This window comes from Geospiza fortis, unplaced genomic scaffold (assembly GCF_000277835.1).
Source record: "Geospiza fortis unplaced genomic scaffold, GeoFor_1.0 scaffold452, whole genome shotgun sequence".
Classification (NCBI taxonomy): Eukaryota; Metazoa; Chordata; class Aves; order Passeriformes; family Thraupidae; genus Geospiza; species Geospiza fortis.
In genome coordinates, this window is record NW_005054369.1 from 2,252,640 (window position 1) to 2,263,934 (window position 11,295).

The following is an 11,295-nucleotide window of genomic DNA, read 5'->3' on the forward strand; positions in this document are numbered from 1 at the left end:
GGGACTGGGGACAAGGATGGAGGGACAGGACACAGGGAATGGCTCCCAGTGCCAGAGGGCAGGGATGGATGGGAGATTGGGAATTGGGAATTGTTCCCTGGCAGGGTGGGCAGGGCCTGGGCTGGAATTCCCAGAGCAGCTGGAGCTGCCCCTGGATCCCTGGCAGTGCCCAAGGCCAGGCTGGACACTGGGGCTGGGAGCACCTGGGACAGTGGGAGGTGTCCCTACCATGGCTGGGGTGGCACTGGGTGGGATTTAAGGTCCCTTCCACCCCACCCTGGGGTTTAACCAGAACATTGCTCTTTTCTCATCATTTCTGCCCCAAATCAAGGCAAATTCTGTCTCCAGCCCATTTCCCTGCCCATTTCTGCAGTGACACAATTTCAGAGGACAACCCAGTTACAAAACCAGACTCCTGTCCTCAATATGGTTTTTGTTTGACTCCCTGGCCACAGTTATACATCACAATAAATTAAATGACTGCTGAGGGACCTTCCTTCCAGACACCATTATCAGGCAATCAAAAAATTAGCCCACATTCAGACTGGACACAATTCCCCTGACCACCCTTTGGTCAGGATTTTTATTAATCTTCCCCACATCGTGGATACAAAGTGCTCACTCTAGGGCACAAAAAGTTCTGGAAAACCACAGAAACATGAAATAGGAATGGATGGCTCCTCATTCAAGCACAGCTGCAAGAGCCCATCAGATGGTGAAATAGCAGATGGCCCAAGCAAAAACTTGAAGATAAAGTTGTTTCCAAAAAGTTTTTTGCTATTTTATACCAATTTCTCAAGCCAGACTTGAAATAACTCCAGAACCACAGAGCAGCCTCTCTGTGATAGGTGTTTGTACCCTATAATTATATATTAACTGAATTTATTATATATTAACTGAATCTATATATTAACTATATCTAGTCACAGTAAGATACTGCAGAAAATAAAAGTATTTTAAACGTGAAGTCTAAAAATACATCCTGTGACAATTTTTTTTTAAAATATCCACCAAATTTCTGCAATTAAGAGCTCTTTTACATATTTTTATCTGTGCAACACCATCCTCAAGCAGTTCATTGCACTGCTCCCATTTTATGTCATTTTGTGTAACTCTGTGTACCATGAGAAAATTGGTGCAGTTTCTTCTCTTTTTTTCTTTTTCTTTTTCAGCACTTTGCAGCTGGTGGGGAGATGATAGACCTCATTATCTTATTCTGTGGGTCACCTAAGATGGGTATTAAGTCATTCTACCTCCCACAGCTTTGGTACAGAGCCAAGGAGAACTGGGGAAAGTAAAATTCCTGACCTAAAAAAAAGGGAGGATGCTTTATATTCTCAGCATAAAAATGAGGTTTCATACAGAATCATGGAATGGTTTGGGTTGGGAGGGACCTTAAATCCCATCCAGTGCCACCCCTGCCATGGGCAGGGACACCTCCCACTGTCCCAGGCTGGCCTTGGGCAATTCCAGGGATCCAGGGGCAGCCACAGCTGCTCCGGGAAACCTGTACCAGGGAACAATTCCCTCCTAATACACATGACAAGCTTATTCCAACAGTTTTCTCACAGCTAAACTGAAATTGCAAGAGATAAAACCATAACCTCCCAAAACACCTCCAGCTGGCAGCCAAGTCCCCTTCCAGGACCCAACCTCATTGTCCATGGGCAGAGGGGCACCACACAATGAGCAGCACAGGCTCCTCTCTCTGGTGAGGATTTTGGGCAAGGATTTTTGTGATTTTGGCATAAGTAAACACATATTTAAACCAAATCTTAATAAATATTTCTATGTGTGCACTGTTCTCCTCCACCAACAGTAAATTGGGTGGATTTTCTGTAGCTTCTTTCGTTCTGATCTTGTTTTATGCTCAGGTAAATTTGCATTTCAGTTGAAATAAATGCCCTTTTATTCAAGGGGCTGCAGATGGGGAATGGTCCCAGCTGGGGCTGGGATTTCTCCAAGCCCCATTTCCTGGTGCTGCCCTCTGGCCAGGACAGGGAGATCCCACAGCATCCGGCCACATCCCAAAGCAGCAACGAGCTGCACAGGCTGCAGTCACAGTGCCTGGAGAAATGTGACCCTGGGGGACACCCCTGCGCCCTGCTGGGCTCCAGCAGGGACAAGGGGCCTCTCAGAGCTCCTGGGGGGAAGATCACCCACCCCTCAAAGCACACAGACACTTCTGTGCCTGCAGTCAAAGGGGCAAACACCCCTGCAGATGAGGCAGGCTGGATTGTCAGCCCTGGAGCTCTCGCTGTGTCAGGGAATGGTTTCCTCTGCACAGGGCTGCCAGGAACTTTATCCCTGCTTTGGTGTGTTGTTGTCCTTGTAAATCAGGATTTCTGTCCCAGAAAACATTACACTAACGTGACCAGTCCCAGATGTCCAACAATAAAACCCCTCCAAAGTCCTACCCAGACATTCTCCCCATCCCTCAGAGCAGCTGAGTAAACTCCAAGATGTAAGTAATGGCTTGCATACACATACACAGGAAAATATTTGGGTTTAAACAAATCCCCAGAACACTGGAACCCTCAGTCCTTTACATTACAATGACTTCCAGCCCTTAAGGAGGTTTTTCTGTCAGATGAGATTAATGATGGCAGCAAACAAACAAACACCACGTCCTGCACACCTCCAGCACCCCATGTGGGCTCCATTTCCACTCCTGCAGGATTCCAGCCCTGTGGGGAGCCTCTGTGCTAGGGAAGGACAATGCCAAGGCCATGTCCACACAGGCTGTGTGCCTGAATGCCCCAAACCCTCCCAAATCTCCCCCAAACCAGCATTGTTAGAAATCCTAGTGTGTCCCCCCCAAAGGCACAGCACCAATACCCACAGAACTTGAACTCAGTCTGCAAATTTTTCCAACAAGAAGGAAAATTCCAGCTTGACAAGGGTGGGTGACCTCCAATTTTCCTGTTATCTGCTGGCAAATGGGCTCTTTGAAGAGCCTGAAAGGCCAAAGGGAGATCCCACCACTTTTCCCCTAACCCTGAACTTCCTAAAGCTGATGCCTCTTTGTCCAGGGCTATTCCTGGGTGGCTCCTGTCTTCCTGAAACGACATTTTCCTGCACAGTCCATTTTCTGTCACAATGATTGGATTGTAGAGCTGAAATGAATGCCAGAATTGTTTGCTGGATACATTACCAGATAACTTTTTTTTTTCTCCTCAAGCCCAGAAAGAGAAATTAGGTTTACAACAGAGATAATTTTTGGTTTTCTGAAGCACAGGTTTTGTACCATGTAAAACATTCCCAGACAGTGATTTGCATCATGCATTTTCCTCACTAGCTTATTTGCACACAAGAAATTCCACCTCAGACTGCCACAGATTTGTCCTGCAGGTTTTAAAAATCATCTTTAGAGAGAATAAAAACATTTGCAAATAAACCTTCTACAAACCCAGAGGATTTTTTTTCCTTTTGATTGATGCACTTGGCCTCTTGCTGTGAGCCAGAGGAGGGGAGGATGCAGCAGGTGAATGTTGTACCCCATCCTCAAGGAGGGGCAGGAAACCAGGTCAGTGGAGGTGTCATTCCCTGCTCAGAGCATCCACGATGGTGCCAAGGGGTAAAATCCCACCTGAAGCCTGTGCTGCTCTTCCCAGGAAAATTCATTTCCTCACAAGGATCACCTGGCTGCCATGGTTCCCAAGGAGGATCAGCTCCTCTGCTTGATATTCCCAGCCAGAGAGTGGGAAGCATGTCAAATACACGGATTTATTTACATTTACATATAAACATGGAGTAGGGACATGCTATTGCTGGTAGATTAACGTTTCTCCCCCTTGAGTCCTCATTCTCTGATTTTTTGACTTCGGGAAAATGCAGCTTTGGTTCATTGTGGTGGTGTTCACAGGGGTCCCAGGATGAGGGAAGAGATGAGGATCTGACTCCATGTTTCAGAAGGCTGATTTATTATGATATATATTATATTAAAAGAAAATGATATATTAAAACTATACTAAAAGAGTAAAAAAAATATTTCATCAGAAGGCTTGAAAGGAATAGAAAAGAATGAATAACAAAAGCTTGTGACTCTCAGAGAGTCCGAGCCAGCTGGGCTGTGATTGGCCATTGATTAGAAACAACCACATGAGACCAATCAAAGATGCACCCGTTGCATTCCACAGCAGCAGATAATTATTGTTTTTCTTTTCCTCTGAGGCTTCTCACCTTCTCAGGAGAAAAAATCCTGGCAAAAGGATTTTTCATAAAATATGTCTGCGACAGTTCATCAAGTGACTCTGTAGATGAATCCATCTCCTTTGAATTCCTGGGTGTCCTGCAGGAGAAATGCCTGATTTCCATGGAAAACATTCCCAATGAGGAAGATCCTGTCTCTTCCTCTCTGTCAGAGAAGAAGTGGGAAAAGTTTTGGGGCTCCCTTCTGGTGTCACCCCTGACCTGGGAGTGATTATTTTGCTGTGTCCTCCATGGATACCAAACCCCTAATGTTTTCTCTCCATGCCAAAATATCTTGCTGTGGCTTTAGGGTGAGACTCCAGGCAGTGCTAAGGGCATACACTAAAGCAAGGTGAAATGTAAATAACATTCTTCTACTCCCCAGATGTGCAGGAAATAATGCACCTGAGGGTGCAGACCCTGATGAACCAAAGCTGCATTCTCCTGAAGTCAAAAAATCAGAGTGAGGACTCAAGGGGGAGAAACATTCAGTTTCTACTGAAATAAAAGAGAATCTGGGCGCTGATCCTGTAGGAAATGTCTCTGGCCATAGTGAGCTAGAACAGGATGAAAGCTTGAAAGAGAATCCTTCTTGGTGTGCCTTTTCTGAGTTCTACTTGGAGTCATCTGTGGTCCAGCCTTGGCCTTGGTTGCCAGTACAGAATGACTTCCTTGGTTAAAAAGGTGTTTTTCAGGGAAAAACGCTGGCAGGTCCTTCCTCACTGCCTTACCTTCCACATCCTCTCCCAGTGGATTGAACTGTTGATGACTTTTTGAGGATATCTATCTGGAATATATTTGTTCAACAGATCTCTGTCTCCTCTGCGAGCAAAAATTCCCATCGTAATTCCTACGTTAACTGGGAAGCTGAAACACAAAAAGGCAAAATAATCCAACAGAAACAGAGCACAAAACACCCCAGGTCCCTGTGTCCAGCATAGGTCACCCAGCTGGAGGTTATCCCAGTGGCTCACAAACATCCCTCTTCCAAAAAATGCTGACCTTACATCCAGGCTGGACTAGGAAAACAAAGCAGAACCATCAAAGGCCAAATTCCAGCTCCATTCAAACCCCTGCTCAAAGTTTGTGCAGCAAAATTTAACACTTGCAGTGATTTTTAGGGGCAGTGGATTTTTCCCCATGGGATTTGTGGGTACAAAGGCACGACTTCTCAGGCAGTTTCAATAATTTTGTTTTATTTAACAGCACCAAATAAAAACACAGCGCTTGGATCAATATTATCCTCATGCTTTATTCCATAAATAAACTCCATTGGTTTGTGAGCTGCTTGTTTTTACTTCCAACATGTACAAATAAAGATTTAATTTTTTTTTTTTTGGAGGAAACATGACAGCTGGTTTGAGTTCTGCAAGTTTTTGATGCAAACATCCTTCTTGGCACCACTCCTTCATCTGCCATTTCTAGAAACACTTTGTGCTCACAGAAGTGGAGTAAAACGTATGTTACAATGAAAAACGTGAAAAAGTGTTATAAACAAATATTTAAATATTGTTTTTAATGGGAGAGCTTGCTAGGTAGTTTCACTCTATGAACAGGAATGGAGTTCTTCAGAAAGCTGAAATATTGGTCCCTTTTGGAATGTTAAGTATTAATGTGAAACTGCTGTTGCTCTGATGATGTGGTAATGCTATTTCAACTGGTTCCTAAACATAACAAATAACAGTTTTCTTCAAGGATTTAACTCACAGAAAATCAATTAATAAAATACTTCAGAGAAATAAGTTTTCCACGTCTTATAAACACTGGGCTATTGCTACAGAGAAGTGTGCTTTTTAAAAAAAGATTAAGATAAATAATACCCCTCTGATTCAGTATTTGCATTAAAAATTCTTAAAATTATTTCCTCTGGGTAAAATGACCAAAAGGTGATGCTCTGGAACAGCTGTGCTCCCTTTTAGGCTGTTTTTGATTACAAGAAAGTTGCCTTAAAATTTCAATTGAAACATAAATGATCTTTCTTTATACAAAGAGCCAATGATAAGAAAAATACCTCCAGGTAATTGAGATAACAGTTAATTTTATGGCTTATCTAGAAGTCAGAGGCATTCAAGATCCAATTAGGATGATGAGCAAGAGACTCCTTTGTCACTCTGTGTTTCTGTGGAGGAGCTGGTCCAGTAATTGCTAGGAAAAAAAAATGCAAAAATGCTTTAAAATACTGTTAAAATCCATGAGGTGATAGAAATGTTTAGTGATACAGGAGGCGAGGTGGAGTTGGCATCCCAGACTTCAATTTTACTGGCTGCATTTGCTCCGGAAAGAACAGGAAATCCTCACCTTTTTAAACATCTCCACACGCAGCCTGTTGCTCTGGATGATGATGCGCTTCTGCTTCTCTTCTTGTTTCTTTTTAACCTCAGGTAAATTGTCATAAATCCTGTCAGGAATTCAGAAAGCAGAGTTCATGTCATCCCTGGGGCTCACAAATAATTAATTTTTCCTGTAGGGAATATTTGCCTTCTGTGCAATGCTTGTAATGGGCATCTCTAAGTATTTAAATTTGATTTATGGCATGGGAGTGATAAATTATTAACAGTCATGGTTTGATACAAAATCTGGCTGGTTTCAAATCTTGCTGAAAATTCTGATTTTGGAGTAAAAACAATTAAGAAAGAGATGGGATCAGGTGATTTCAATGCAGTAGCTTCTAATGAGCTCAGTGAAGTTGGTTCCAATTTGTAGCAACAAAATTCAAACCAGAATTTGGGCTGTACACTTTTTTCTTTTTTTCATTTATGTCACACAATTAGTATCAAGCAATCATTTTCAAGTAATTTTCTAAAATATAAGAAAACCATCATTGTAAGTCTGCAAACTGTTCACATCTTTTCACTGTCATTTGGAACACTTTTTACCAAGGACAACACAATCTTTCCATTCTAAAAATAACAGGAGTTGCCATTGAAAAGGTGACTTCTGATCTTTTCCAATTAAAATCAGTGATAGAATTTCCAGGATTTGGTAGAGAAAGCTGCACAGTCCTGGTTTTGCATTGATGCCTTGTTCAGGCTGCCCTAGAACAGAGGCTGGGCAGAGTTCCAGAATAAAGCAGGGATTTATTCAAAGGATCTCCTCCATGGATGCACCTTGGGCAGCGCCAGAGCCCAGCCAGGGCTGCACCCAAGATGAACCAAAATGGCCCCAAAATGCACGGCCGGGCACGGGGTCTGTCACTGGGATCAGTTCTGCTCCATTTGCACCTTGCAGTTCATTGTCCCATTCCAGCTTTAGCCCCTGCAGTCCCACCCTGCTTGTTTTTCTCTCTGCAGCCCACGGGGTTTGTGCTCCTGGGCTGAGATTTGGGTCATTTGTCCTTGGTGCCCAGCTGGAGCAGGAATTGTTTTGTCTCCCTGCTCTGTGCACAGAGCTCACCATCCCCTGATGTGAGCCCAGCCCCACACACTAAAGCAGCACAGAACCTGAAAAATAGAAAAGCCAAACCTGAGGCATCAGTATGAGCACAAAACCTGTTTAGTTCTGGGTTCTCCTCATAATATTTTGCAATTCCCAGTTCTTGAAGCAGCCTGTTTTGGCTGATTGGATTTTGGAGAAGAGGAATGGGACACATCTGAAAACAGAAATTAATTCCCCACAGTGGCTTTTGCAGCTTCCCTTGCATGAAGTGCAATGCAGTTAAAGATCAGATACCACAATCCTCATAATTTGCTGTCATTCCCATCCTCTGTGCCATAATCAGGGGAAAAAAATCCAAAGTGACCTCACTGCTTCCATTTTGGGGTGTTCAACATGAGGGACCTGCTGAGGGTTTGGTTTTCATGCCATGGGGGTGTTGCAAGGGCAGCGCTGCCCAAATCTAAGCTGATAGAGTAGAGAAACATCCATGGACAAACTGTGAAGCAGAGGGATTTGTACCTTTTAGATCTCATGTGCATCTCCTTCTCGGGAATGACTCTCTCCTTTGGTTTGAAGAGGTTATCTGGCAGAGAGAAAATAAAGTTAGTACTGGAGTATGCTTTTACTGAAATCTCAAATGTCATATTCCATGGAGCCACATTTTTCCATTTCTGGTTAAAGTTTTGAAGGATTAAGGCGAGATCCAAATATCCAAATCTCTCCAGATGTTCCTCACAGGTTCCTGCAGGCACCCTGGCTGCTCCTCAGTGTGTCAGGAACCTGCCCTGGTACAGCCATCTCTGATTCAATTCACACCTGTTTTGCAGGGCTGTGGATAAATATCTGAGCTTGAGAAGGAGGAAAATCACATTACTCCTTCCTGATCAAGTATGAAGAGATCTGTGATAATTCCAATCAGCTTTTCCCTGGATAGAGGAAAATAATTTCTGATCTGAGCAGTTAGTGCTTCTCAGGAAAAGGTGATTTTAACACCTGCCTTGCAAAAATGAGTCCTGAATGGGAAGGGAGGATATTTGTACAAGGTGGGAAGCCAAGAAATAAATGAGATTACTGTTGTATCTCTGTGTAAAATTCATGGGATCACAAAATTGTTTGGGCTGGAAGAGACCATAAAGCTCATCCTATTCCCAGCCCTGCCATGGGCAGGGACACCTCCCACTGTCCCAGGCTGCTCCAACCCCATCCAGCCTGGCCTTGGGCACTGCCAGGGATCCAGGGGCAGCCACAGACTCTCTGGGCATTCCATCAGACAGGAATTTCTTCCCAATCTCCCACCCAGCCCTGCCCTCTGGCAGTGGGAGCCATTCCCTGTGTCCTGTCCCTCCATCCCTTGTCCCCAGTCCCTCTCCAGCTCTCCTGGAGCCCCTGCAGGCTCTGGAAGGGCTCTGAGCCTTCTCCAGGCTGAACAATCCCAGCTCTCTCAGCCATTCCTCACAGCAGAGAAGTTCCATCCTTCCAATCAAAAATCAAAATCAGTGTTTTCAGTTCTGCACTGGTGCAGTTTCCAAAGCACAAACTCAGGAAGGAGAGAGGCTCTGAAGCCTCCTCTGAAGCCTCAGGACAGACTTTTCCCCCCTCAGCAGTTGTCTACACTTAATCATCCTTGTTAAATCTTCAGTACACACCAGCCACATGCTCGATTTGCTAGGAAAACATAATTTGTCGTTTATTTATTAGTGTTCTAACGCTCATTTGCATGTTGAGTTAGTTAAAAGGAATAAACACTTGCATGCTACTGCTGTCCAAATAACTCTGAAAGTGCAGGGAGCAGCTTGTCTGTGACCCAGGGACACCTTCCACTCTCCCAGGTTGCTCCAAACCCCTCCAGCCTGGCTTTGAACTCCTCCAGGGATGGGACATGCTGACACATGAACATTCCAGAGCTTTGTGGAGCCACCAGAACAGGAAAAACCCATCCAGGGATTTGCAGACCCATTTCCTATTCCATATAGAGCATGATAAACTGATAAAATGTATTTTTCCTGCAAGTCCCTACGTCAGGGTGGCCTCTATTTTCAATTTCTGGGAAGGTTGGGAGCTGTGCTGGTGCTGTTGGTCCAGAACAATCCTTTCCTGCTGGCACAGAAGGGCATCAGACCCATCCCTGCTCTGGAACAAGAGATGTGCCTGCGCAGGGCTTTGAAGGGATGGACTCAAAAGAGACTCTGGGGAAAATCCTCCAAGAAAATAATAAACCCACTTCCCCGTGGAGCCACGAGGTTAATTCTCATGGCCAAACATTCCTGCAGCACTTCCCAGCTTGCTATTTGCCAGAAGAAAAATCACATGCAATCATAGAGGCTAATCCTTGATGGATTGTAGGATTAAGATTCTAAAGTTAAGCGAGAAATAAATTTTAAAAAATGCTACAAATGAGCAAATAAAGTCATGAGTGGATTTAAATAGTTGCTAATCCTTGACACTGAGAAGAATGAGCATTTAAAAGGGGAAGAGCAGCAAACACTCAGAGCTGAAATAACCTTGAGCTCATCCTGGAGATCTGACTTAAAGTTCTTTTCTACCAAGCCAAGATCAAATGTAGACAATTCCCCAGGCTGCTGGGCCTCTAAATTGTGTTTTAGCTGCTCCTTATCAAAGCTCCTTATCAGATTTCATAGCCTTGGATAGCTTTTGGAGCAGGGATTTCAGAGCAGACCTTGAGCATTGCCAGGGATGCATCATAGTCAAATAAAGACAGAGAGGGCTGAGTCACCTCCTTGGTGTTTTATTCACACCCTGTGGAACTCCTGACTTTCTGGCATTTACAACTGGTCTCACATCTGCACTAAAGCAAGCTGTAAATGAAGGTAAATGGGTCGTCCCTGTAATATATTTTAATTAATGCTAAACTGCACCTCCAAGAGGATGAGTAACTCTCCTGCTTGGGAAGTCAGTAAATATTTAGACAGAGAACAGATTAAATGATTGTGTTGGAACCAGCCCCTGACTTCCTATTTACCACTAAATCACTGGAGCACTTAAAAGAGAAAAACAGTGGCAAAATTTATCAAAGTATACACAATATAGATACATTTTCTTCTAACATGAATGTAAAATCTCAAAGTTTGGTAGGAGCTAAAATGTGCCTTTGAGGATGTGTGAAAAGCAAAGCACTGCTGGTGGTGGATCTCTAATTTAACTGCTCTTTTACTGAACTGAAAAAATAATTCACCAAAAACCCATTTGCCCAGAGAAATCCTAGGATTACAGAACATTTTTTTTAAACACTGGGGCTTTTAAAATCAGCAGTCCCCTAAAAAATAAATCAGCTTTGAATCTAAGAGAGATGTGGATGTGATGCTGAGCTCCACACCACATTTTCCTGGGAATTCATCCAGGATGTGTAAAGCAAACACCCAGGGGTGCTGCCCAAACTTTGCACATCCCCTGGCAGCGCCTCCTGCACTGAACTGCTCCAGCTGCAGCCAGCATGTGAGGTTCTGCTGTTATTTACACAAAATGCAACAATCCCTGAGCTTAAGGGTTCAGGTGAGGCTGCCTGGGCTCCTGCTCACCCCACAGAATTCCTGAAGCTCAGAAATGCTCCTTGTCCCAAAAGCAGCCACAGGAAGGTGGTGTGCAATTTGCAGGCAACCTCAACAAGGGAAGAGATGAGAATCTTGACTCCATGTTTCAGAAGGCTGATAATAAATATAATATAATATAATATAATATAATATAATATAATATAATATAATATAATATAAT

The 11,295-nt window shown here is 43.7% G+C and overlaps 1 protein-coding gene across 1 annotated transcript in view; it reads right to left on the bottom strand.

The window, feature by feature from the left end:
- Positions 1–5,389: 5,389 nt before the first annotated feature.
- CUNH10orf90 (chromosome unknown C10orf90 homolog) overlaps positions 5,390–11,295 on the bottom strand; it is a 63,276-nt gene continuing 57,370 nt past the window's right edge. Inside the window, exons 7-9 of the mRNA XM_005424511.2 lie at positions 8,086–8,149; positions 6,490–6,589; positions 5,390–6,336 (exon numbers count right to left, since the gene is read on the bottom strand). Of these exons, the coding sequence (XP_005424568.2) occupies positions 6,298–6,336; positions 6,490–6,589; positions 8,086–8,149 (203 nt within the window). The 3' untranslated portion in view covers positions 5,390–6,297. The remainder of the gene's footprint in view (positions 6,337–6,489; positions 6,590–8,085; positions 8,150–11,295) is intronic.